The following is a 26,485-nucleotide window of genomic DNA, read 5'->3' on the forward strand; positions in this document are numbered from 1 at the left end:
ACATCATGAACTCAGTCATAAGGGGAAGAAGGCTGTGGTCTTGCAATGTTGTAAACAGGAGGTTCTGTGGAGTGGAGACAATCTATTAGGCTAGGGGCAGTGTCTGTGACATTTAGTCTGTGCCAGGAGCAGTTCTAAGCAACTCTAAGCCCACAAGGCTGTCTGTTACATTGATGACATACATTTTGGAGTCCAGGAATTGCTTCACAAACCACACAAACACTGATCTCAGTCAGATAGGGATTATTTATTGAGCCACAGGGATATGAACCAGATTTGAGAACTGAACCATAACCCTGAGATTCTACAGGGTTTTTTGAGCCCAAATCTACAAACATCTGTGCCAAGTTATTTCACTAATCAGAATTTAGGGATAGGGATTTCCTTAGGAACATGTCTTTGATGTACACTTACCCTGTTTCCGTTGATTGGGTATTCAACTGAGACAGGGGACTTGCCTTCCCTAATATTCATGTCTTCACTTGTCTACCATGATGGGACGTGTCTAACATTCATGTCGTAACTTGTCAACCAGGATGTCAGTTACTCACATACACGTCTCTTTCTGCCAAGTAGGATGTCAGTTCCTAGGGAGGTCTTGGGAACTTACACTTTACTCAGCCACTACTCAAAATGGAAGTCTCATTCCAAATAGTTTCTTATATTGGGGCAGGTGTCTCTCTTATGTTGGGGTCCACCCCAGGGGTAGCTTCTACCATAAAAACTTAGACACAGGTGCAGGAAGTGCTGCCGGGTGGTAGGTTCAGGTCCAAGCTCATTGTGGATAACTATACAAAGCAGTTCTACTGACTTTTATTGTGATTGGTTTCCAAGGGCACAGAACATAACAGAATACATGATCAATCTTGGCTTTGGAAAGTTTCCTAATAACAGCAGAAACATATGAGAAAGTTTCCTTATAATGGCAGGCTAGCCAAGTAACTGTTATCTAGGCCTTAACAATACCTATTCTTTAAAAGAAAAACTTTTTAGAGCTGGGTGGTGGTGGCACACACCTTTAATCCTAACACTCAGGAGGCTCTCCCTTTCACTAAACTTTCTATTTCCCCTAAAAATTGATCAAATTTTTCAGGGTGTGGTGGCACAGGCCTTTAATCCCAGCACTTGGGAGGCAGAGGCAGGTGGGTCTCTGTGAGTATGAGGCCCAGCCTGGAATACACAGAGAAGCCCTGTCTTGACAAAATAAAAACAAAACAAAAGACCAAATTTAAAGAGAAAATTTTTATTATGTAAACATACTGTGGTACATCGATATTACAAACCAATGGCAAGGGAGATATGCAGATGCTGAAATTCAGAATATACCATATTAACAGAGAATGTTATTTGATTGAAAGCACTAGGCACCCATTTCAGTGAACTTAAGGAAGGAAAGAGAAGGAATCCTGACAAGAGAACTTGGAATCCCCCCAGAACTCAAGAGAAAGCACTTGTGGCTGCCCTATGTCCCCTGGAAGCTGTGTCTTCTTGCCAAGTTCTGGTTTCTCTCTGGCTTCTGCTTGGCCTAACACATCTGCTATCCTTAAAAAGTCACTTGTCTACCAGTCACCTAGGTGGCCACCCAACCCACTTCACATATAAACATGGTCACAGCTCCCCAAAAGGTGCACCTCGAATCCAGATGTCCAACTCTCACCCCTTCAGTTCCTATCAAAGGATTGAGGGCACCAAATTCTCAGGAAAGGGGAGGATCAGGATGAGTAACCCAGAGTCAGCTGAACATACACTGCTCAGAAGTCTTGTGAGGTAGGCTGAACCCCCCAGCTTATAACACTAAGAGGTAGAAGATTAAATCCCCATGTCCTGAACAGCATTTAGCACAGGCAAGACTTGAACCTGAGTTTGTAAGATGTCAAAGTTCAAGTATGTTGTTTTCGCTACTTAGTCCCCTTCAGCCAGGTCCAGACTATTGCCATCACGCCGAACCCAAGCAGGTTACTGCCTATTGGAACAAGCCCATTCTTGTCTAGCAGACAGGAATCAAGTGACCAGATTTCAAGGAGACACGGGATGGAAGGAAGGACTTTTTTTTTTTTTTTTTTTTTTTTTTTTTTTTTTTTTTTTTAAATTTAAAGAAGCACAACATTCAGGAAAACAGGAAAAGGTCCTCAGAGTTCTGAGTCTGAGGCTTCTGGATACTCCTCAGAGGGCCAGAGGGGATCGCACTTAAATGAAATATTCAAAATACACCTGCTGCTGTTTCGTGTATATTCCCATGGGGTCATATCTGGTTTTGCTTTATTCTATTAATCCTGTACCTTTATTTATTTATATGTATATGGGGGGGCGGGGCACATGTGCGCCACAGTATGAAAATAAAGGTCCAAGAATGACTTTCAGAAGTCTGTTCTCTCTTTGTATCATGTGGCTTCTGGGATAAACTCTGCAGCAGTGTTAGCTGCTCCACATTGCACTACCAACTCACTGGCCCAGGGCCGTGCTCCCTCTACTGGGAGACTGTGTAACCTTTAGGAGGTAGGACCTGGCTGTAGTTGGCTGGGGGTGGGTTGTATCCCATCCCCGGGTTAAGGTGCAATCTTGGTTCTTGGCTCACTGCCACATAAACAGCCTCCGTCTCTGTTCCCACCACCAGAGTCTGAGCTGCCCTGCTGTGCCTGCCTTGCCTCAAGGGACTGTAGTCTTCTCAACTGTGAGCCAAAATAACTCTCTCCCTCCTTGAGTTGTTTCTGACAGGGAGGCTGGGCACAGTATGTGAGCTGGGACTAAGACACTTGCCAAAAATCACCTCAAAAGACACTGTCTACCTGAAGTGAAGGGTGCAGTGTCCTGATGTAGCCACCTCTCTTCCATTCCCCTCAGCACTCACTCAGCCCTGGGCCAAACTCAGCTGCCTCAAGAAACACCCTCCCGTCCTAGTTTCTGGGGTCAGTCAGGAGATACTACCAAACCACTTCCTCTAGGAAGGGTCACAAGGACCATGTACCTGTAGACGGACAAAGGAGGGCACCATCCTAAACGTGATTGTTTCCCCAAAGATCTTCCACGCAATGAAGAGTCTCCACAACCCCTCTCCCCTCTTCCTGTAGCCCCCAGAAGTCACTGCCCAAACCTTAAGTTGCTGCCCCAGTTGGATGAACTGGGCTGTTCAGCGTCTTTCCCAAGGTCTGGCCCCGGCTGGGATGTCACAATCTGAAGCTCTGGGTGAGTCCATCAACCACAAACCTCTAGTGCCAACCCAAAGATGGATGAAAAGGAACATTTAAGTTCTGTATTTTCCAGCAACCTGCTCTCTGCAAGGAAGTAACTGCCGTACTTGAGTCCACCAGGGTCCAAGGAGGGGTTGGCCACAGGCAGAAACCTCTTTCCTCTCAGCTCTGTCTGTGAGGTCCATAAAAGAGAAGGCTCTGAGTCTGGCTTTAAATAGCAGAGATTAATTTTTCCGTGACACGACAGGAGTCTGGTTGGCTGGCACTATCACCTCGGTGCACGTGTCACTAGTGGCTCTGGAGCACTTCCGGCTACTGCGCATGTTGTAAAACTTTTCGCTGAGGTGCTTTCGAAACTTCTTGGTAAGAAAGCAGTAGATAACAGGATCTAAGACACAGTTGGTGCTGAGGAGGCAGAGGGTGATTTGATGGGCGTCATTAATAGCCTGATGGAAGTTGGTCTGGTAGCCCAACTCTGCTAGGGTCCAGGGCAGCTGGACCATGTGATGGGGCACAAAGCAGATGACAAATACCGCCAAGACCGTGCAGACCATCCATAGCGCCCGGCGCTTCACTTCCGCTTTGCGCTGCTGCTGCTGCCGCAGGGGCTGCGTGAGCAATGTGTGGATGATAACCAGGTTGCAGTACAAGATAAGAAAGAAGACGAGGAAGAAGCAGAAGGCGATGAAGACGTGAACAACAAGGATGGCCACACTGTATGGCTCATAATGCTCAAAGCAGCGGGTGATGTTGCCTGAGCCATCCTTATTGGGCACTTGGTTGGTGGAGTCTGTGGCCAAGAAGTAGGATGCAGTAGCCACGATGGATATCCAAATGACCAGGGACAAAGAGATGCCACGCTTGCGGGTGGTGGCCTGAGCAGTCTTGATGGGATAGGCTACTGCCTGGTAGCGGTTGTAAGTGATGACACCCAGAAAGGCCACACTGCAGTAGGTATTGATGAAGAAGAGGCAGCCAGCCAGGTTGCACAGGAATTTGGGAAGAATCCAGTTGCCCTCGTTGTAGTAGTAGACAATCCACAGCGGGAGGGTGATCAAGAAGAGCAGGTCCGCCATGGTGAGATTCACCATGAAGATCTTTATCTCATTTAGTTTCTTAGAAGGGTACAAGTTGGCAAAGACCCATAGCACATAGCCATTGGCAACCACCCCCAGTATAAAGATGACACTGTAAACAATCGGAAAGAGGGTGTATCGAAACTCAGAATCCACACGAGAGGAGCCATTTTGCTCCATTGCCCTGGGCAGGAAGGGTCACCTGGTCATGGAGCGCTGTATGTGCCTGAAAGAACAGTTGAAAATTCTGGTTACTAAAGAGCCAGGAAGAGATCCCCTTACATCAACAATTCCAAGGCTCCCTGGTACAGTTTGGATGTTGGAGTCCTCTCCAGGATTCATGTTGAAACTTAATCCCCGAGGATTAAGAGAGAGGTGGTGAAGGCAGAGTCTACATAAACAGGTCAGCAGCCTGTAAGATGATTCAATGGGTAAAGGCATCTGTAGCCAAACCTGGTGGTCTGATTGGATCCCCAGGACCCACGTGGTGGAAGGCGAGACCTGAGTTGTACTAGTGTCCTCTGACCTCTGTGCACAGTGTGGTGTAGGCCTCTGTGTGTGTGGCGTGTGTCTGTATGTGGTGTGTGTATGTGGTATAACTCCACTTCGGGGGATCTGAGGTTCTCTTTGGCCCTCCACCAGGCGCCAGGCACACACATGATACAAAGACATGCTGAAGCACTCATATGCATAAAGTAAATAAAGATTTTAAAAAATTCACATTGAAAAAAATTTCAGGACAGGCATTGTGGTATACACATCTGTGATAGAAGGAATTCACTTGAGAGGCAGAAGTAGAAAGATCATCACGGGTTTGAGGCCATCCTGTCCTATAAAGTGTGTTTTAGGACAACCTAAGCTACATAATAACAGTCTATCTTAAAAAAAATTTTTTTTTTAATCCATTCAACAGATGAAGGGGAGCTGGGCAGTGGTGGCGCACGCCTTTAATCCCAGCACTTGGGAGGCAGAGGCAGGTGGATTTCTGAGTTCGAGGCCAGCCTGGTCTACAGAGTGAGTTCCAGGACAGCCAGGACTACACAGAGAAACCCTGTCTCAAAAAACCAAAAAAATACCCCAAAAAAACAAAAAAACAAAAAACAGATGAAGGGGTTATAGCACAGTGGTCTCTTTTGTTTGACATACATGTGACCAAGGGTGGGACTTCCTACTCCCCCAAAAAACCAACAAACCGAAATTTCTACCTTCTTTCCTTCCCACCCTCCTTCCCAATGGTGATAGAACCCAAGGCCTCTGTATACTACTGGACAAGGACTCTGCCTCAAAACTATGAATTCTAGTCAGTTCCCCCAACTTGACACAGCCTAGAGCCATCTGAGAAGACAGGACAGTTGAGAAGTTGCACAGATTGGCCTATGGAGTATGTCTATGGGGATTGTCTCAACTGTTAATTGGTGGAGGAAAGCACAGCCCACTGTGGGCGATACCATCCTCTAGGCAGATGATCCTGAACTGTATAAAAAGCCAGCAAGCATCCTCCTCCATGGTTCCTGCTGTACTTCTTTGGCTGTGAAGTGAGCTCCTTGTGGAAAGTAATGCTCCGTGGAACAGCAAACTGCTCTCTGCCCTTCGTTTCCTGCTTTGACTTACTGTGTCTGACTTCCTTCAATGACACACTGGAGCAGGCTAAGTCAACCCATCCCCCATTCCTTTCTAAATTGTTTTTGGTCAGAATATTTTGTTTGATTGGTTGGTTGGTTTGTTTTTAAGGTTTTTTTTTTTTTTTTTTTTCTTTTCTTCTTTCTTTTTGTTAGACAGGGTTTCTTTGTCCTGGAACTCAGATCCACCTGCCTCTGCCTCCTAAATGCTGGGAGTAAAGCTGTGTGCCACAACTGCCCGGCTAGGTCAGACTCGTTTAGTAAAGGCATTGGGAAGGAAACTAGAACAAGCCCCTCCATTCCTTTCTATTTCAACTCATGACTGAGACTTCATCTGAATTTCAGTTCTTCATGGAGGCTGAGCCACCTGTAAGAACCAGAAACTGTTTCTTCTACATTTATTCCCAGTTCCAAGGACTCATGCACAGCAACAGGTGAGAAGCCTCACTAATGACACCCATCCCTCACCCATCCCTCAGGAGCCTTCCGAGGTAAAACACTCAAAAGATACAAGCACATTTAAGGAAATGACCAGTTGCCATTGAAACTTTTTTGAGATCATTTTTGCATCTTTGCTCCATTTAGTAGAATAGTAATTTATATGTCAAATCTGTAGGTCTCAGAATTCCTGATAAATCATAATAATTTCTCTAAAATTTTTAAAATCTATCCTTGTCTTGAAAGACAAAAAAAAAATATGTCCATGAGTAGTCACACTGTGAATTATATTGCTAATTCCCTTCTTCTTCTTCTTCTTCTTCTTCTTCTTCTTCTTCTTCTTCTTCTTCTTCTTCTTCTTCTTCTTCTTCTTTTCTCCTTCCTTCTCCTCCTCCTTCTCCTTCTCCTTCTCCTTCTCCTTCTCCTTCTCCTTCCTTCTCCTCCTCCTCCTCCTCCTCCTCCTCCTCCTCCTCCTCCTCCTCCTCCTCCTCCTTCTCCTCTTCCTCTTCCTCCTCCCCCTCCTTCTCCCTCTCCTCCTCCTTTTCCTTCTTCTTCTTGTTTCAAGGCAGGGTTTCTCTATGTAGTCCTGACTATCCTGGAACTCATTCTGTAGACTAGGCTGGCCTCAAACTCAAAAAGCCACCTGTCTGTCTGCCTCCTGAGTACTGGGATTAAAGACATGCATACCTTTAGTCCTGGCATGTGGATTCAGAGATGGGTGGATCACTGTGAGTCAGAGGTCAGCCTGATCTACAGAACCACAAACATGAAGTGTTCTCACTGATATAAGGGGTCTGAGACAAAATAGGCAATACTGGGCCCTGGCTCAAACAAACATACAAACAAACCCACAATAATAAAAAATACATACATATATAATACTTAATAGAATTTTTAAATGTCTTTGATAAATCAAGAATGTTATCTTTTGAAATATTTATACATTTATTTATTTATTATGTGCACCTGTGCACACTAGTGCCAAGGTGCATGCATAAAGGTCAGAAGACTTCTGTGAGTTGGTTCTTTCAGTCCACCACCTGGGACCCAAGGAGCTTACTCAGGTCACATAGCTTCCAGCAGACACTCTTATACCTGCCAAGCCATCTGGTCAACCCTGAAGTATCAGTTTTATTAAATCTTACAGATTTAAACGTACATTTTTTGCTTTTGTTTTTGTTTTGTTGTTGTTGTTTATGATTAACTCAAGACAGGGTTTCTCGGTTTAGCCTTGGTGATCCTGGAACTCACTCTGTAGACCAGGCTGCCTTGAACTCACAGAGATACACCTGTCCTGCCTCCCAAATGCTAGGATTAAAGGCATGCACCACTACCACCTGGCTAAGCATATGTCTTTTTAATATTCTACATATGAAATGGATAACACCTATAAAAGGCTTTTTTGGCAAATAGAACTATAATGTGGACTTTTGGGGAAAAAAAAACAGCTATGAAATAATTTGATTTGTGAGCTGAACTTGCCTCTGAATAGCCTTGGCAGAGGAAAGAAATATATAACTGGTAAAAATCAGACATGGTGGTTCATGCCTTTAATCCCAGCACTTGGGAGATAGAAACACCACAAAGCAAATTCAAGGGCAGACTGAGCTACATGTGAGCCTTTCTGAAAGAAAGAAAGACAGACAGACAGACAGACAGACAGACAGAAAGAAAGGAAGAAGGAAACAAACAAACTACTATTTATGATTTTTGTTACAGTGTCAAGGAAGAGCTAGTTGGAGTTGTGGCACATGCTTCAAGTTCAAGGTCAGCCAGGACTATACAGTGGGACCCTGTCCCAAAACAAAAGAGCAGTTAAGAGTTCTTAAGAAGCCTGGAGGTGGTGGTACACACCTTTAATCCCAGCACTCAAGTACCCAGGAGGGAGAGGCAAGAAGATCTCAGTGAGTTCGAGGCCAGCCTGGTCTACACAGAGAAAACCTGTCTTGGAAAAACACACAAACAAAGAGTGGTTAAGAGTGCTTGCTGTTCAAGCATGAGACCGTGAGCTTGGATTCCAGCATCCGTGAAAGGTCTGTGAGGTCCTCACAGACAGTGAAGGTTGGAGACAGGAGGATTGCTGGCCCTCCTGGCTACAAGATGAGCTGCAGACAACAACATCAACAACAAAAAACGTGTCTCCAGGGTTGGCAAGAAATGAAAGAAGACCCCAACATCCTCCTCCAAATACACAGGGGAGTGTACCCACCTGTGCACACACTCCATACTCACACACATACACACACACAATCTCTGTCTCACACACACACTCTCACATACACACACACATACTCACACCCCCAAAATAGAAATAAGCCTATAAATAAATCCTCACCCGTGCATACATGTTCCTGTAAGCAACCCGAATGAAGCTTAGTGGCTTATCAAAGAAACAAACGGAAAAACAGACGCCTCCTTTCAGAGAGAGTAACTGGGAAGGAGAGCAGGTCAGTGGGAGGCCGCAAGCGAGGGGATGAGGTGAACACGGTCTAAATGCCTTATGTACTTCCAGGAAATGCTGTAAAGAAGCCCATTATTTAGTATTAACTAATGCATACTAATAAAAACATTTGAAATCAAATTTAAAAAAACATCAATTATCTGAACGCGCTCTCCCGGCTGCAGCCCTCAGTATTCAGTATGCAGTAATTCAGTATGTCCCAGGCTCTGAGTTGGATCCCCAGCACAAGAAGAAAAGAAGAAAACAATCTTCTTTTTACCAGGACACCTACATGTGCCAAGCATTTCCGTCACCAAAGCAGCAGCTCGTTACAGAGAATGTGGACGCCACTCTGAGACCCCAGCTATTTCCTATTTAATTCAACAATAAAAGGGCTTTGTAAATAATGTACAGAGATGCCACTCTCCCCCCCCACCCCCCTAAACTGTTTGTTTTAGACAATCCGATTGTTTTCTGTAAAATGCATCTTATTTGTGTTAAGATAGAATAGCTTTTATTTCTGTTTTGAATTATTTTAGAAACTGTCAACAGTAATTATGTTTCTCCTGTACTGGAGATTAAACCTGAGGTCTCACACATGCTAGGCAAGATCTCTAATAAGCGGCAACCCAGCCCATAAGGTACACAATGGTAGGGATAACGATAGAAACCAGGGTTCTTTGAGACCTTCAATCAGTAAAGACATACCAGAGACCAGAAAATGTGCATATCCCAGTCCTATAGTCTCAGCCCCTTCTTCTGATCCTCTTCTCTGTCCTGCTGGACCCCCTGACTGGGGGACGGTACTCTGGGTGTGTGTGTGGGGGGGTTTCCTGAGGTGGGAAGCACATCTGGTTTAGCCCTCAGAGAAGGGCAGGGAGTGGCTGCAGTCTACAGCTGGGTGGCTCGTGGCACTCACCCTGTATCTGTGGGGAAATTATGTCCCTACCCACAACCCACACAGGAAGTATCTTCCTTCTCTTGAGTCTGGCTCTGGTTAGGGGGATGCCCATGACTATCTCTAGAAAATCTCCAGTCAGAGGGCCAGCTCAAGACATGGTGGGCCCTGTCCTGTGTCATGCCTGCACAGGCCCATTGAGAAAGCCTATGGTTAGGTGAGCAAGGCACTCACTGGGTTTGCCAAAAGAAGTGCCAACATTTTATCAACCTACATGACGGTTCACTGCAATGGTTTTTCTGTAGTAGGGGTATGTGCTGACCAAGCATTCTACGTCTGCGGTATACCCCAAGTTCTCCTTTAGCTCTTCTGGTCTCATTAACTTATCCAGACAGGAATTGAACTTGGAATTCTGATTTGCTGGGACCCCAAGCCTACCACACCGTGCCCAGCTCACCCTATGCTTCAGATATTGATTTATTTTCCTTCTGGTTTACTTTGGCTTGTTTCAAGACAGGATTTTTCTGTGTAGCCCTAGCTGTCCTGGAACTCGCTCTGTAGACCAGGCTGGCCTCGAACTCACAGAGATCCACCTGCCTCTGCCTCCCGAGTGCTGGGCGATGGGTGTGCCTGGCCTGGACATTGATTTCTATGCTTGTTTTCTTACCAGGATGGAAGCTTCCTGAGAGCAAAGACTAAATCCAGTCTCTTTATTCCCAGTATCTGTGGCCAGGAATAAATGAACCACTAAGTGACAATTTCATGGAAAATGTCAAAAAGAAAATATGTCAGTTTTTCTTGGGGGACAAACTAAGAGTAAAATGGAATGGGAAGAATGGGGTCTCTCCAGCCATAAAGACCTCAGTTTGTATCTGGTTTGTCATTCATTTACTTGCTAAGTGGCTTTCGGCAAGTGGCTTGACTCTCTGAGCCTTTGTCTTATCCGGTGAAAAATCGTAACCACAGGAGCCTGGGATATAGCTCAGTGGGTGGAACGATACAGATCTGATAGAGAAGCCCTTAGGTTTGATCCCCAGCACCACATCAAGATGGACATGGTGGTGCATGCTTTTAATCCCAGCACTAATGAAGCAAAGGCAGATGGGTCTCTGTAAGTTCAAGGCCAGCCTGGTCTACATAGTGAGTTCCAGGACAGACAGTCATGGCTATGTAGAGAGATCCTGCCTCAATAAATAAATAAATAAATAAATAAATAAATAAATAAATCTCACACTTCTAACAATGCCCAAAGATGACAAAGTGACTAAACATATCCGAGCCTGGTTGGCCAGGCCTTCCTGCCTCTCCCAGAGGAACTATGGTTATCCAGAAACCCAGGGACTCTCATCCACACACCAGCTCCTCCCAGCTCCAGGCAAGTCACTGGCACCTGCCAACAAACCTTTCAAAAGCTCTGGAAGACTCCTCAGTCCTTAGTCTGTGGCTGGGGCTCCTGTTAGTGCCCAGCTGGTTGCCCCTTGCAGTGTGGTAAATAAACCTTTTTTTCTATTAAAAAAATAATAATTTAATTTGGAAAAGCAAGCTGAGGGAATGCGCAGATAAATATATAAATAAATGGAATGAGGAAGAGGTTTGAACCACTCAATTTAAAACTTGGGCACAGTTCCCTGAAGGGTCAAGGCTGAGCTGATTGCCCAGACCCAGCCTTCAGATGGGGGTGGGTATGCATATTAATGAAATCAAAGAATCCTGCCATCTGGCTCTCTACCGGACACCCACTGGAAACACTGGCAGTTCCCCGGGGAACCTGAGGAAAAGGTTCCCAGCTAAGACAGTAAGAGAGGAGGGACCATCAATCAGGAATTGGGCAGAAAAAGAATGTGGTGGTTATTGCCCCAGTGTAGACACTGCGCTGGAAAGCTGAGTTCACCAGCAAGCCAGCCCTGTTACTTTGTGGAGTGAGTTGAGGACAAGAGTAGAAATGTCTAAATATTTATAAACTGTAAATCGGACATGCGCAACCTTGTTCCAGTCTCTTTCAGTTCCTCACAAACCCTCAGGCGAGAAGATACATTCGCCAACAGGACTTGAGCAAGGAGTGGCAGAGAGAAAAAGCACATACCTTCTGCCTGGGCACCACCACTTGGACCCAAGCACTCCTTTCTTGGTTGAGGGTGTTGGAGAAGAACTTGAGCCCAGTGGGACACTGGCCACCCTTCACTAGGGAAATCTTAGGCGTTAGTTCTTACCTGGGATCATATATCCTGCACAAATCAGCTTTGTAAAATGGATTTATACTCATTTTTTTCCTAGATGAGTCACCTATTGTTCCAGGAGAGAATGTGGGATTGAAAAAACAGGGGCTGGAGAGATGGCTCAGCGGTTGAAAGCACTGACTGCTCTTCCAGAGGTCCTGAGTTCAAGTCCCAGCAACCACATGGTAGCTCACAACCATTTGTAATGGGATCTGATGCCCTCTTCTCCTGTGTCTGAAAGACAGCTATAGTGTACGCATATAAATAAAATAACTAAATAAATCTGGAAAGAAAGAAAGAAAGAAAGAAAGAAAGAAAGAAAGAAAGAATACAGTTCTGTCCATTTTCATAAAGCTAGAAAATGACAAACTGCAACTCTCCAAAGCAGGCTGTAGCCACTGCTGGGAGCCAGCAGCTCCTGGACTAACACCTCAAACACTCCCAGATCTGCCCTAAGGCCTGGGCAGAGTTCAAATGCCTGTCTCAGGGGTCAGGCAAGGTGGCTCGCACCTTCAATGCCAGCACTAGAAAGGCAGAAGCAGGAGGATCTCTGTGAACTAGAGCCTGGTCTATATAGGAAGTTCTAGGCCAGTCAGTGCTACCGAGTGAGACTGTCTCAACAAAGGAAAGCTACCGAATGCCAGAAGAAGAAAATTCCTTCATCCAGGACCCTGCTAACTTACACCCTGAAGACAGGAATTAAATGAGCAGAAAGAGGATGAGTTTACTCTACATCGAGCTAAGTCTGGCCTGGTAGAGCTGAGGCTGGGATCCAATCGCCAGGCACAGAGTCCCCATGTCCTTATCGGCAGTGTGAATACTTATTTGTTTGTTTGTTTTAGATAGGGTTTCATTACGAAGCCTTGGCCAGCCTGAAATTTGCTATGAAAAGGCTGGCCTCAAACTCACAGATATCCTCCCGAAACTTGGTATTAAAGGCATGTACCACCATGTCTGGCTTGCACTATAAGTATTTTTAAATAGGCTTAAAGCCAGGCATGATGGTATACCCCTGTAATGCCAACCCCTGGAAGGCACAGGCAGGAAGAACAGGAGATTAAGGCCAGTCTTGACTTTCTAGCAAATTCAAGGCCTGTCTGAGCTACACAAGGTATAGCATGAGACCGTCTAAAAGGGGTTGGAGGTAAAGGAATTGGCCATAATGACACATACCTGTATCTTCAGCAGTCAGGACTCTGTGGTAGGAGGTTTGCCTTGTGTTCCAAGCCAGCCTGGTCTATACTATATAGAACTGCATAGTGAGAGACTGTCTCAAACCAACAACAGCAGAGCCCAGACCTCAAGGTGGGTTCTCAAGCTGCAGAACACAAAGGGGAAGAAGGAACTGACTTTACTCCCAGTCACTTCTCCAAAGAAGACACAGCTGAACCACAAGCATGTGAAAAGCGTCTACATCAGTCATCATCACAGATGTGCAAAGTGAAACCAACCCACTCCATCGCCACTCAAATGGCCTCTACCAAAAATAAAAGGGGTCTGGGGGGATGGATCTGTGGATCTGGACTCGAGTGCGGTCCCCATCACACACGTAAAGGGTTATGTGGCTCTGAACATCTATCCCCACCCCAGGGAGATGAAGACAGAGGTCACTGACCACCCAACACAGCTGAAGCAATAAGACCCAGTGTCCTCGAAGGCTCTACTCAAAATGTAAGATGAAGAGAAACTGAAGAAGACATTCTGGTGCTGACCTCTACTGACGTATGCATGAGTGTGTGCTCGCTCACACCTGAATGCACACACAGGTAAAGCTAGGCATGGGGCTGGAAAAATGGTTCAGCAGTTAAGAGCACTGGATGCTCTTCCTTCCAGAAGCCCTTCCCAGCATCCACATCACCACTTACAACCATCTGGAACTGCAGTTCCAGAGGATTCCTGCCCTCTTCTGGCCACCATAAGTACTGCATCCATGTGGTATACAGAAGCAAAACATACATATACGTAAAATAAAATATATCCTTTTTTTTATTTAAAAAGGTGAAGACTAGCAACCAAGGTTACCCTCTAACACTATACATGTGTCTACACTCACACACAAATACACATACATAGCATACATCATAAACACACACAAAAAATTATAAGTTTGTAGACTGAAGTCTAAGGGCTAGAGAGACTGACTACTCAGTGGTTAGAAGCACTTGCTGCTCTTCCAGAGGACCCATGTTTGGCTCCCAGTGCTCCAGTGACTGTAAATCTAGTTCCAGAAGATCCGATGCCCTCTTCTAGCCTCCAAAGGATACCAGGCATGTATGTGGTACATATACATCCAGACAAGACAGCTATATACAGTAAACAAGATAATTTTTCAAAAATTGTGAGTATAGTGGTGCAGGCCTTTACTCCTAACATATAGAGGTTCTATCCTTGTGGTTTGAGGCCAGCCTGGTCTACATAGCAATTTCCAGACCAACCAGAAATACACAGTGAGACCTTGTCTGAAATGCATGTGTGTATGTGCGTGTACTCATACATATACACATACATATACACATACATATACATATTAACTCATAGGCAAGTGCTATGATTTGAGTATGCCCCTTTCAAAAGGAATGTTGGAATTTAAACCTCATTGTGTGTTAAGCAAAGATGGTTTTGAGGAGCTGGAGCAATGGGTCAGTAAATAAAGGCATTTGCTGCCAAGCCAGATAAATGGAGACCCATATGGAAGAAGAGGAAGAAGGAAGGCACAGTTGTTCTCTGGCCCCCACACTCAGCCATGGCACACGCATGCGCTCCTCTGCCAGCTCCTCCCCCAGCCCTTCCCACAAACAGGTAAATGTAAGAACTAGAATACAGACAGTGACTGGCAATATAGTTGGAAGAGGGATGGCTTGGCACGAGCAGAGAGCCTTTAAGACCTAGCTTCACATACCCCCCCCACAGTGTGATGCCTCCCCCATGTAATGCTCCCCCCCCCCCATGGCCCCAGTGTGATGGCCTGCAATCCCAGCACTGAGGAGGTAAGAGGTGGGAGGAGCAAAAGTTTATGGTCATCCTCAACCATTCAGCAAGTTCAAACCCAGCATGAGATACATGAGACTCTGCCTCTAATTAACCAATTAAAATTTAAAAGCTTAGGAAGGGGGCTGGAGCTGTAGCCCAGTGGTGAAAGCACTTACCTAGCAAGTGTGGGGTCTTAGGTAGACTCCCCGACACTGAAGAAAAAAGAAGGATTTAATAGAGGCCCAAGCGAGGGCAGATTTGAAAGTATGCTGTGTATTTTTTAAGGTGTTCGATGGGAGGCTCATCTTTTTTTTTTAAGATTTATCTTTTATTACTTTTAATTATGTGTAAGTCTGTGTACACATGAATGCAAGTGCCCACAGAGGCTCTGGTCTGCAGCCAGGGTTTCCAGGCTGTTGTGAGCCACCTGACATGGTTACTCTAAATTGAACTCAGGTCGTCTGAAGGTGAAGTACATGCTCTTAACCACAGAGCCATCTCTCCAGCCCATGTTGTGTGTTTTTGTTTGGTTGGTTGTTTGGTTGGCTGGTTGGTTGGTTTGGTTTCGTTTTTTCAAGACAAACTTTCTCTGTGTAGCCTTGGCTGTCCTGGAACTCACTATGTTGATCAGACTGGCCTGGAGCTCAGAAATCTGCCTGTCTCAAGACACAGGCCACCACCTCCCAGTCGTGTTGTGTTATATATTTTTAACTTGAAATCACATGACCCAGCCTTCATAGCTGCACAGTCTTTGGGCAAACTGCTTCTCTTCTTAGCCTTAGCTGCAAGATAAAGATTATAACAAACTTCCTCCTATGGCATTTTTTTTTCCCATTCACCCTGAAAAATCGAAATACCCAAAATCCCACTTCCTACAATTGCTACAAGGGTTAAATGAAAACTGTCTGCTAGGGCCAGTGACGCGTGCGTGACTCAGCTGTCAAAGGCATCAAACTAAAGAGCCCAGTCCCATCTGCAGAACCCACATGATGAAGAGAAATGGCATACTTACCCCTGACCTCCACTCTTCTGCCGTGGCTTCCAGGCACCCACACACACATATAAACATGTAAATGTAATTTTAGGGGAAAGTGTTGAGCCTATAGTAGGTGCTCAATAAATAAATGAGTTACCTCCTGTTCTGGGTCCCCTTTGTCTCACTCACATTGTGTCCTGGCTGGGGCAGCCTTGGTGGCCAGGCCCTCTTAGAATCCCCTCACAGTGCTCTCACTGCTGTTTCTCCAGATGTGAGAAGAACTGAGGCCAAATGTGGAGATGAGGCCAAATATCCATGGCGACTCTGGGCCAGACTGCTTGCAGTCAGTCATAGCATTATGCTAACAGAATTACTGATTGAAGAATGGAGATCTTTGTTAAGGGCTGAGTAGGAGGCCTAGGAACAGAATGAACAATTTTCCTTTTTGCTGGGACCCTACCTTGATTCAGGTATGACTATGTATATGAAAGTGTGTGCATAAAGCTGTGTGAGTGTGTGTATATACGTCTGTATGTGTGTATCTATGTGTGTATGAGTGTGTATATATGTGTGTGTGTCCTTTTTTAAAAAAGATTTATTTATTTATTTTATATGAGTACACTGTCACTGTCTTCAGACACACCAGAAGAGATCTCATTACAGATGGTTGTGAGCCACCATGTGGTTGCTGGGAATTGAACTCAGGACCTCTGGAAGAACAGTCAGTGCTCTTAACCACTGAGTCATCTCTCCAGCCCGTGTGTGTGTGTGTGTGTGTGTGTGTGTGTGTGTGTGTTCTGTATGTGTATCTGTGTGTATGTGTTCTGTATGTGTACCCGTGTGTATGTTGTGTGTATGTCTGTATGTGTCTTTGTGTGTCTATGTATCTCTGTGTGTATGAATGTGTACTATGTATATACTGTATGTGTGTGTGAGTGTATGTGTATGAGTGTGTGTGTGTTGTGTGACCAGAAGTCAGCTGTTCTGTGTACTGTTCCTCAGGTTCAGTCTGCTTTGTCTTTTGAGACAGGGTCTCTCACTGAGTAGGTGAGGCTAACTTGCCAGTGAGCCCCAACAATACACCTGTCTCATCTCCATCACCCAGCACTAAGATTATAGGTTTGGGCCCTGTGACTGGCTTTTTTACATGAAGATCAAACTCAGGTTGTCATGCATGCAAGATGGACACTTGGCACGATTGAGCCCCTGATATCCCCTTTTTTTTCTACTTATTTATGTATTTATGTATTCACTGGGACAAGGTCTCCCTCTATATCTCAGGCTGGTCTCAAACTCACAGCAGTCCCCCTGCCTCAGCCTCCAAAGTGCTGGGATTTCGGATGTGGCCCATCATGTCTGGCTAAATTTCCTTTCTTCATATGTCAAATGATGAGGATTAAACCCTTTCTAGGAGGGTGGGTGGTGGTGGCACACACCTTTAGTCACTCCTACCAGGGAGGCAGAGGCAGGTGGATTTCTGAGTTCGAGGGCAACCTGGTCTACAGAGCAAGTTCTGGGACAGTGAGGGTTACACAGAGAAAACCAAAAAACTGAACCAACCAATAAAAATTAAAAAAAAAAAATCCTTTCTGTGGCCAGATGTATTGATATAAGCCATAATCCCAGGATTTCGGTAGGAGGATCAAAAGTTCAAGTCCCAACCTGATCTACATAGCAAGTTGGAGGCTAGCCTAAATTGCACAAGATAATATCTCAATAAAATAAAAGTATAAATATAAATAAAATCGAAATCTTCCTTCGGGGTATTGTTACCAAATCTACAGGCTCTTTCCCCACACAATACCATTCACAAATTACCAGATTGTTCTTGAAGCAGAAAGGAAGTTTATGCAATGGTCAGGTTTATCTCTCCTAGAGGGCTCAGGGCCTGGGTTTTTACTAGGGCAGAGATATGGTGGACAGAGTGCATCTGGGGTCCTCAAACCCTTCCAGGAAGAAGATTTCCAGGAACCCTGCTGTTCTTTCTCCTCTTCCTCTTCTCTGTTTTGGGCACGGTCCAGCTCTGTCATGGCAACTGACAGACTTTTGTCATCACAAAGATTCCAAGGTTATCTAGAGTGCCAACATGGCGTCCAGGCCAGCTGTCTGATCTCCCTGGTCATCAGGATTTCAATCTTTTTGCAAGTAAGCACTATCAGATCAGCAGGGCAAGAAGCTGCCAGCACTTCGAAGGTTCAGACTGGTAACCGTAGTTACCAGTGGCTGGCTAAGGGAGCAGGCTTCCCAATGCCCTCGCAGTGTCCCTCCTGCTAATAAGTGGCAAATCCACCCTGCACTGCACCAATTGTATCTTTGGGAAGAAGCCTCCAAGATGGCAGGAAGGAAAGCATAGTCACTGGAGTCAGGGGAACAGGACTCCAGTCTCAGTGATGTCACCCACCACCCTGAGAGAATCTCTCCTTAATTCAGAGTCCCAGGGTTTTTCTCTGAAAACTGGGGTGCCCTGCTCAGCCTCAACGCAGGGTTGTGAAAGGGAAGTGAGATCACAGGAGGTGGAAGACGAAGTGTTTGGAAAAGGGTAATACGCTTGGTAAATTGAAATGGGCTTTACGAACTGGAAAGGGCTTTGCACAAGTGACTGACGTATTTCCTGGCCTAGCCAGCTCAAGTGTTCTGCAAAGCTGTGGAAGGTCCAGCTCCCATAGAGCTAAATATCCACCCCCACACAAATACACATGGAAGCGTCTCCCACCCTTATCTCCATTCTTTTTTTTGTTTGTTTGTTTGTTTTTTTGTTGTTGTTGGTTTTTTTTTCAAGACAGGGTTTCTCTGTGTAGTCCTGGCTGTTCTAGAACTCACTCTGTAGACCAGGCTGGCCCCGAACTCAGAAATCTGCCTGCTTCTGCCTCCCAAGTGCTGGGATTAAAGGCCTGCACCACCACTGCCCAGCTGATAGATACTTTTTTTAAAAAAGATTAAACAGATGCCATGCTCATCACATCTCAACAGTCAGGAGGAAAACTTGCCCATAGGGCACATTTTGTCAGCACTGCCAGGGCCTGTGAATCCTTTGCCCAAATCTTCACTGACTGGATAGAATGACCCAAGGTGACTAGGATGAGGACATAGCTGGCCTGTGGCTCACTGTTCACCCTAAACAAGTAAACAAGTACAGTTTGATGATACTATCTTTTCATCTATTTAGTACATATCTGGGATGTGCTGGAGGTCTCATGTAGTCCAGGTTGGCCTTCAACCTGCTATGTAGTTCAGGCTAACCTCAAACTCCTAATCTTACTGCCTCTGCCTCCCAAGTGCTGGGATCACAGATGTGCCCACCATTCCCAACTCCGTGCTCATGCCTGAGCATGTTTTATGCCAGACCCTGCTACCTAGGAGAAGTAATGATAAACAGACGAACAAAACAATTGCTCTCCTTTAAGAGGTTTGCAGCAACATCTATGGTGTCAGTCAGCATTGATGGTGACACTCCTGTTCAGACTGTCTTAGGCTCCGCAAAACACGTCCTCTACCTTCTTAGTTCATCTTCCCAGAAACCTACAAGGTCAGAATTTTAAACCACAGAGGAGAAATGCTAGGCTACTCAATTGCCCAAGGCTGCAGATTATAGGCAAAGCTGAAGGCACAGGCCAGTCATCCCCTCTCTCTGGCTGGCTACGCAGAGGAAAGGATTCCCTCTTCTCTGGCGGTCACTGTCCCCCACCCCAGCATGCTTTTGTCACTGATCGTCTGACGCACAGCCTGGTGTTCTGTCAGTAGCAAATGAGAACGCTGTGGGTCCTTTATCCTTCAATATTCCACAAATCCTTGGCCAGCAGCTCTGACTTGTCAGCCTCAAACCAAGACTTCCTGCCAGGGAGAGGTAGCCAGTACTGGCCTCTGTCCCCAACAACTGAGATTTACCATGGCAACCGTTTGTGGACCTAGTCCTTTGTACCAGCCACTCAGTTATCATCACCATCCTCTAGGGAAATGCAGCAGTGGGTGAGGTCCCAGGTACCCAGCCCCTCACAGACACTTTAGCTTACCCTCCGGGGAAAACCTGCTGGGGAGATGACAGTGATTATACACAGAGAGGGTGTATAACTTCGCCAAAGTCACACAGTAAGTAAAGCAAATGGAGGTCTGCTCTCAAACCTCTAAGCAGCTGCCTCCCGTCCTCACTATGGCCTCCCAGGGGTGAAGGCTGTGATGGCTGCAGCTCACTCTCAGAAAAGAGGGGTCCCCTGGAGTGTCCAAGCACCTGAGGACAGGCCAGAAATGCCTACCACTCAGAAGGCTGAGAGAGGATTAAGAACCAAGACTAGGGGATGGCAAGATGGTGCAGGAATTGAGAGCACTGGCTGCTCTTGGGAAGGACCCAGGTTCTGTTCCCAGCACCCACACAGTGGTTCACAGTCATCTCAAACTCCAGTTCCAGGCATCTGACCCCCTCTTCTGAACTCCAAGGCACCAGGCGTGCACAGTGAGCATTCATACTCGCAGACAAAGTGCCCATGCTCCGAAAACAATCCAAGGCTTGTCTGTGCTACACAGTAAGTTCAAAGCCAGCCTCGGCAGTTTGTTAGACCTTGAAGTAAAATAACAGTCGGGGTTGGTGAGATAGCTCAGTGGGTAGAGGCATCTGCTGCTAAGCCCGAGAACTGGAGTCAATGCCCCAGGACCCACACAGGAGGAGAAAACGGACTCCCACAAGCTGCCCTCTGACCCATACATGTGCACCACGACACACACATATACACAATAAGCAAATAAAAGAAGGCTAATGGCCAAGCATGTGTATGGTCCTGAGTTTGGCATGTCGCACAGCAAAAAAACAAAAACAAACAAACAAACAAAAAAACAAAAAAACAAAAAAACAAAAAAAAAACAAAAAACAAAAAAAAAAAAAAAAACCTCCTTTTGAACAGGAAGCTTGTCCTGAGAAAGATGCCAGAATGGTTCCTTAAAAATCCAGCCACCCATCTACCTTAGTATGACCTGGGGACATGCCTTTGACTCCCCTGAGGAGATCTGTGTAGGAGTCTCCCTTGCCCAGCCAGGACTGGGACCCTCCTTACCTATAGGAGCTCATAGGCTCTGCGTGTCTCTCTGGGTCCAAGCCTCTGTGCTGTAGCCTGGCAATTGCAGAAGTGAGGAAACAGAGCATATCACTGCCAAGTCACCCCTGGGAGGAAACGCAGTGACCCAGGGCCTCTCCAACGGATGCCACAGGAACCTCCACACTAACTGAGCCAGCCAGACTTGAGTACTGCAGAAGTTTCCTGCAGAGCGAGCAAGGGGCAGAGTAGGTGTAAGCAGCCAGGGTGTGTGGGTCAGGGTGTGTAGGAAAGGGGGGGGGGACGTAGACAGAGACAGAGAGAGACAGAGACACAGAGACACAGGGAGAACTAAAACAAGCAGCAAGCAGTTAGCAGAAGGAGAGGGAAAAGGAGTTGGAAAGGAGGGGAGAAGACGAGGGTGGGTAGAGGGAGGGAGAATGACTGATGTAAACAGGAGCGCATGAGAGGAATGAGAAGATACAGAGAGAAGACTCAGGGAGGGACAAGGGAAAGGATGAACAACATACAGAGAGCTGCCTGATCCCGAGAGCAGCCTGCGCCCGAGAGGGTACATGAATGCATATACCTCTCTGTAGGGAAGAGAAAGAGAGAGTGGGAGAAGCCACTAGATGAGGAAACGGATGAGGAGAGAGAGCTGGAAGTATAGCTGTGGTCATTAAGACTGGGCAGGGAATCCCTGGTGACCAAGAATTGAGCCTAAGAAACCCATGGGAGCCCAGAGCCACGGGGCCGGGGGAAGGAGGACTTTTCTCAAGCTAGAACGCAGCTGCAAGTGAGTGCCCGGGAGAAAGAGAGGGTGAAGAGGTATGGGCAGCTGGGGTCGAAGGCAAGTGAGTGTTGTGTGTGAGCACGAGTCAGGTGAGGATTTCCTGGTACACAAAGGAGAGATAAGCCTGAGCCCCCTTGCTTTGGTTCCCTTCTGCTTAGCACTCTTGAGTTCAGCCAGGTCCCACGATAGACACTGCCTATGGATACCAGCCCCTCAGGTACCCTCCTACACAAGCCCACGAAAGAGGAGGGTCTGTTTTATGGTAAGACACAGCAAAACAGAGCCAAGAGGAAAGGGCTTCTGACGCCCCAGCCAGTGTTCCTGAGTAAGTAGGCTAGCCGCTTGCTGCAGGTCAGACCCCACCAATGTTCCCTCATCAACACTAAAATGGCTCCTTACAGGTCAAAGCACTGTTAACATGTGCTTCAGTCCCAAAGAACTAAAACAACCGAGTATGTGGCTCACATGTATAATCTCAGGCCTTAGAAGGTAGAGGTCAGGAGTTCAAAGTCATTCTTGGCTACACACTGAGTTCAAAGCTAGCCTGGGCTACATGAAATGCTATAGAAGAGGAGGAGGAAGAGGAAGAAGAGGAGGAGGAAGACAGGGAGGTCATTTGGTAAGTGTGTTTATGACTTACCTGAGTTCCATCAGGCGGGGTGGGGGTGAGTCAGAGGTGGTAATACGTGCCTGTAATCCTAGAGAAGCAGAGACTGGAGGATCCCTAGGGCTTGCCGGCCAGCCAGTCTAGCCAAATCACAAACTTCAGGTTCAGTGAGAGATGCTGTCTCAAAAACTAAAGTGACTGTATTTTGGCTTTATGGCTCAGAGGGTAAGTGTTTGCTGCCTAGCCTGATGGCCTGAGTTCAATCCCTAGGACATGTATGGGGAAAGAAAAGATGAGGGTCTACTCTGACCTCCATACTTGCATCGTGGAGCACAGAAATGCACACACACACAGAGAGAAAGAGAGAGAGAGAGAGAGAGAGAGAGAGAGAGAGAGAGAGAGAGAGAGAGAGACTAAAATACATAAGACACAGAACAGGGTTGGGCATGGCGATCCATGCCTTTAATCCCAGCACTCAGGAGGCAGAGGCAGGTGGATCTCTAAGGCCAGCCTGGTCTACAGAGTGAGTTCCAGAACAGCCAGGGCTACATGGAGAAACCCTGTCTTAAAAAAAAAAAAAAAAAGAAGCAAAACAACAACAAAAAAGTGTTTGCATGTAACCCTGCACATCACACACACTTAGCATCATATATACTCACACACATGTACTCTCACACTCAGGTCCCCTCACCCACCCACTGTGACACTTAGGGCTGCCCCATGCACCTCCTCCATGTTCAGCCTCTACCCATAAGATGCTGCCAGTTGGGATGGAGAGATGGCTCAGTGGTTAAGAGCACTGGATGCTCTTCCAGAGGTCCTGAGTTCAATTCCCAGCAACCACATGGTGGCTCACAATCATCTGTAATGGAATCCAATGCCCTCTTCTGGTGTGTCTGAAGAAAGTGGTAGAGTACCCACATACATAAAATAAATAAAATCTTAAAAAAAAAAAAAAAAAAAAAAAAAAAGATGCCACCTGTGGGGAGCTGACAGAAGGCAGATATCATCCTTGCAGCCATCTTGAGCCATATACCCTGACAAGAGGCTTGTTTACAATAGCCTACAACAGCTGAGCACACTCTGATAACATCTTGTTTTAGATACCCAGGATCTTCCCTTGTGTGTGTGTGTGTGAGACTTACAGGTGTGTGACTTAAGGGTGTGACTTAGAGATCAGATTTAGAGACAAGGCATAAGGGCATGACTTAAAGGCGTGACCTAAAGGCATGGCTTAGAAGTGAGACATATAAAAGGCAAGAGGCAGACAGAAGAGTACAGTACAACTTACAGTACAACTTGGAGTAGGAATTAGGCATTGAGGAAGAAGACACTTGGACTAGAGAACTCAGAAGAAGAGTTATTAGACATTAGGCACTTAGCACTTGGAGAAAGAACTTGGAACTTGGAGGCACTAAGGACTAGGAACTAGGGACTAGGAACTCAAGACTTGGGACTTGGAGAAAAAAAGAGAGTCTGAAGAACAAACGGGATTGAATCACACTCTGTCTGGTCTCCATTCCTCGAGTCCATCCTCACTCTCTCTCTTGCTGAACCCCGACCCAAAGACCAGAGCAGCTTAGGGCAGTGTGGACTCTAACAACTTAGCCCCCAAGGTTTTGGCAGTGCAGGTTCCAACATTGACAGAACGGTCAGAGACATTTTGGACCCCAAACATGGGGTAGAGCAGTTCTCAACATTTCTGGCCCCCAAGCGTGGGGCAGCTCGAGCCGAAACATTTTTGGCTCCCAAAGTGGGGCAGCAAGAACGAGAGACCCAGTGAGAGACGTTACTGGAAGAAAGATCTGAAAATTCAGAAGTGAAAAGAAGGTGATCACTGCGGGAATCCGCCTCGTCGAGAAAGGTAAGTCATATTCATGAAAATAGGGCAAGAAATAAGTCAGCCTGAATTCAACTCTCTGTTTTGGTTTTGTTGTTTGCTGCTCACGTGTGTTAATTATCTGCTTTTATTTCGTTGTTTGAATGCTGTCTTTCATGTTCAAAACAAAAAGAAACGTATTTATCCGAAATTAGAATCTAAAATACACCCAAAAGTTGATGACGATTTGTTAGAGCCAGATTGTGCTAACCTAGAGGAAGAGGCAGCGGAACATTATGACCCTCTTCCCGAAGACCCCCCTCCCTATGCGCCTCCGCCTCCAAGTGCTCCCCCAATGGAGATGGTGGTTATAGATCCCATAAGGGAGTTATAGGAAAAAATATCTGTTCTTAAACAACAAATAGAGTTAGAAAAAGAGTATCAGGACTTAATTAATCAGCTACAAAAATTAAAGACAGGGAAGATGTCTCGAGAGGTAAACTGCGAAAATCCCCCAGCTCCTTGCATTCCTCAACTAGGAGTCCAAAGGCAGTCCCTGTCCCCTAGTTTAAGATTAGCCACAGATCATCCAGAGAAGGGAGACGCTGAGGCTTTCCCTGTATCCTTGACCAGAAACAATCAAGGGGTTGCTTGGAAACATCACACTGGATTTAATTTTCAAATTATTAAGGAATTTAAAAATGCAGTATCACAATAGGGTGCCACTGCTCCCTTTACTCTTGCAATTTTAGAGTTTGATGCAGAGGAGTGGCTGACTCTTAGTGATTGGAATACATTAGTGAGAGCAGTTCTTAGCAGTGGTGACTATCTTATTTGGAAATCAGAGTATCTTGAGAATTGTAAAGAAACAGCTAGGGGAAACATTCAGGCAGGCAATGGTTGGTCCTTTGATGCTTAGTAGGAGAAGGGCAATTTGCTTTTAGTGATAACTAGATGCAATATGACCCAGGCTTATTCGCTCAAATTCAAAATGCAGCCATGAAGGTTTGGTGTAAACTCCCGGCAAAAGGGGACCCTAGTGTGTCCTTAACAGCAGTCAGACAAGGACCTGATGAATGATTTTCTGACTTTGTTCATCGATTAATGACAACAGCAGGGAGGATTTTTGGTAATGCAGAGGCAGGTGTAGACTATGTGAAACAACTTGCATATGAAAATGCCAATCCTGCCTGACAAGCGGCCATTAGACCCTACAGGAAAAAGACAGACCTTACTGGGTATATCAGACTCTGTTCTGACATAGGTCCCTCCTACCAACAGGGCTTAGCTATGGTGGCTGCCATACAAGGACAATCAGTAAGAGAATTTTTGGCTAGTAGAAACCAAAAGGCCAGTTTTAAATGTAGCAAGCCTAGACACTTTGCAAGAGATTGCAAGGCAGATAATGAGTTAACCCAGAGACAGCCCAGAAAACAGCCTGGGCTCTGCCCACTTTGCAAACATGGAAGGCATTGGGTTAGTGATTGTAGGTCTAAAAGAAATGCACAAGGAAACATCCTTTCCCATAATCAGGGAAACAAACAGGGGCCAGCTCCAGGCCCCGAACCAACGCAAGCCAAAATAGGCTTATAGAGAAGTCAGTTTCTTACCAGCAAACACCAACCCCTTTCAGAACTTAGTCGAGCAACACCAGGAAGTTCAGGACTAGACCTCAGTTCTGCCACCCACACAGTATTAACCCCAGAAATGGGACCTCAGGTCTTACCCACCGAAGTGGCTTTATCAGATTCACAATCTAACTTGGATCGGGCCATAAAGGCTCATGAGTTACATCACCTTAATTCTAAAACTTTAAAAATTATGTTTAAAATTACCAGAGAACAAGCTTGACAAATTGTTAAACAATGTCAATCATGTGTTACACTTTTACCAGTTCCTCATTTGGGTGTAAATCCAAAGGGACTGATACCAAACAGTATCTGGCAAATGGATGTTACTCATTATAATGATTTTGGCAATCAAAAAAATATATATGTATGTATGTGTAGATACATACAGTAGTTTCATTTATGTGACATTACAATATGGAGAAACAAGCAAGCATGTGATCACTCATATGCTTGCTACAATTGCTGTATTGGGTGTGCCTAAACAGATAAAGACTGACAATGGCCCAGGTTATACAAGCTCCAGTCTCCGCCAATTCTGTGAAAAATTGGGAATACTACATAAAACGGGTATTCCATATAATCCACAGGGCCAAGGTATGGTAGAAAGGGCGCATCAAACCATTAAATGTCAATTTGAAAAAATTAAAAAGGGGGAATGGTACCCTACCAAGGGGTCCCCCAGAAATATCCTTCATCACACGCTCTTTATTTTAAAATTTTTAACTTTGGATTCTGAAGGAAAATCCACTGCAGATAGATTCTGGCATCCTGATACCAAAAAGAATTTTGCAAC

The 26,485-nt window shown here is 45.7% G+C and overlaps 1 protein-coding gene across 4 annotated transcripts in view; it reads right to left on the reverse strand.

Annotated features, from left to right (window-relative positions):
- Nucleotides 1-1,227: 1,227 nt before the first annotated feature.
- Ptafr (platelet activating factor receptor) overlaps nt 1,228-26,485 on the reverse strand; it is a 29,995-nt gene continuing 4,737 nt past the window's right edge. Inside the window, exons 1-3 of one of the 4 annotated variants that reach the window (XM_076934061.1) lie at nt 20,864-21,227; nt 13,049-13,193; nt 1,228-4,490 (exon numbers count right to left, since the gene is read on the reverse strand). In XM_076934061.1, coding sequence (XP_076790176.1) covers nt 3,413-4,444 — 1,032 coding nt within the window. In that variant the 5' untranslated portion in view covers nt 4,445-4,490; nt 13,049-13,193; nt 20,864-21,227 and the 3' untranslated portion in view covers nt 1,228-3,412. Of the gene's footprint in view, nt 4,491-8,656; nt 8,978-13,048; nt 13,194-20,863; nt 21,228-26,485 lie in introns of those variants that run through there. The other 3 variants (XM_034503075.2, XM_034503073.2, XM_076934062.1) reach the window with 3 other exon arrangements.

This window comes from Arvicanthis niloticus, chromosome 5 (genome assembly GCF_011762505.2).
Source record: "Arvicanthis niloticus isolate mArvNil1 chromosome 5, mArvNil1.pat.X, whole genome shotgun sequence".
Classification (NCBI taxonomy): domain Eukaryota; kingdom Metazoa; phylum Chordata; class Mammalia; order Rodentia; family Muridae; genus Arvicanthis; species Arvicanthis niloticus.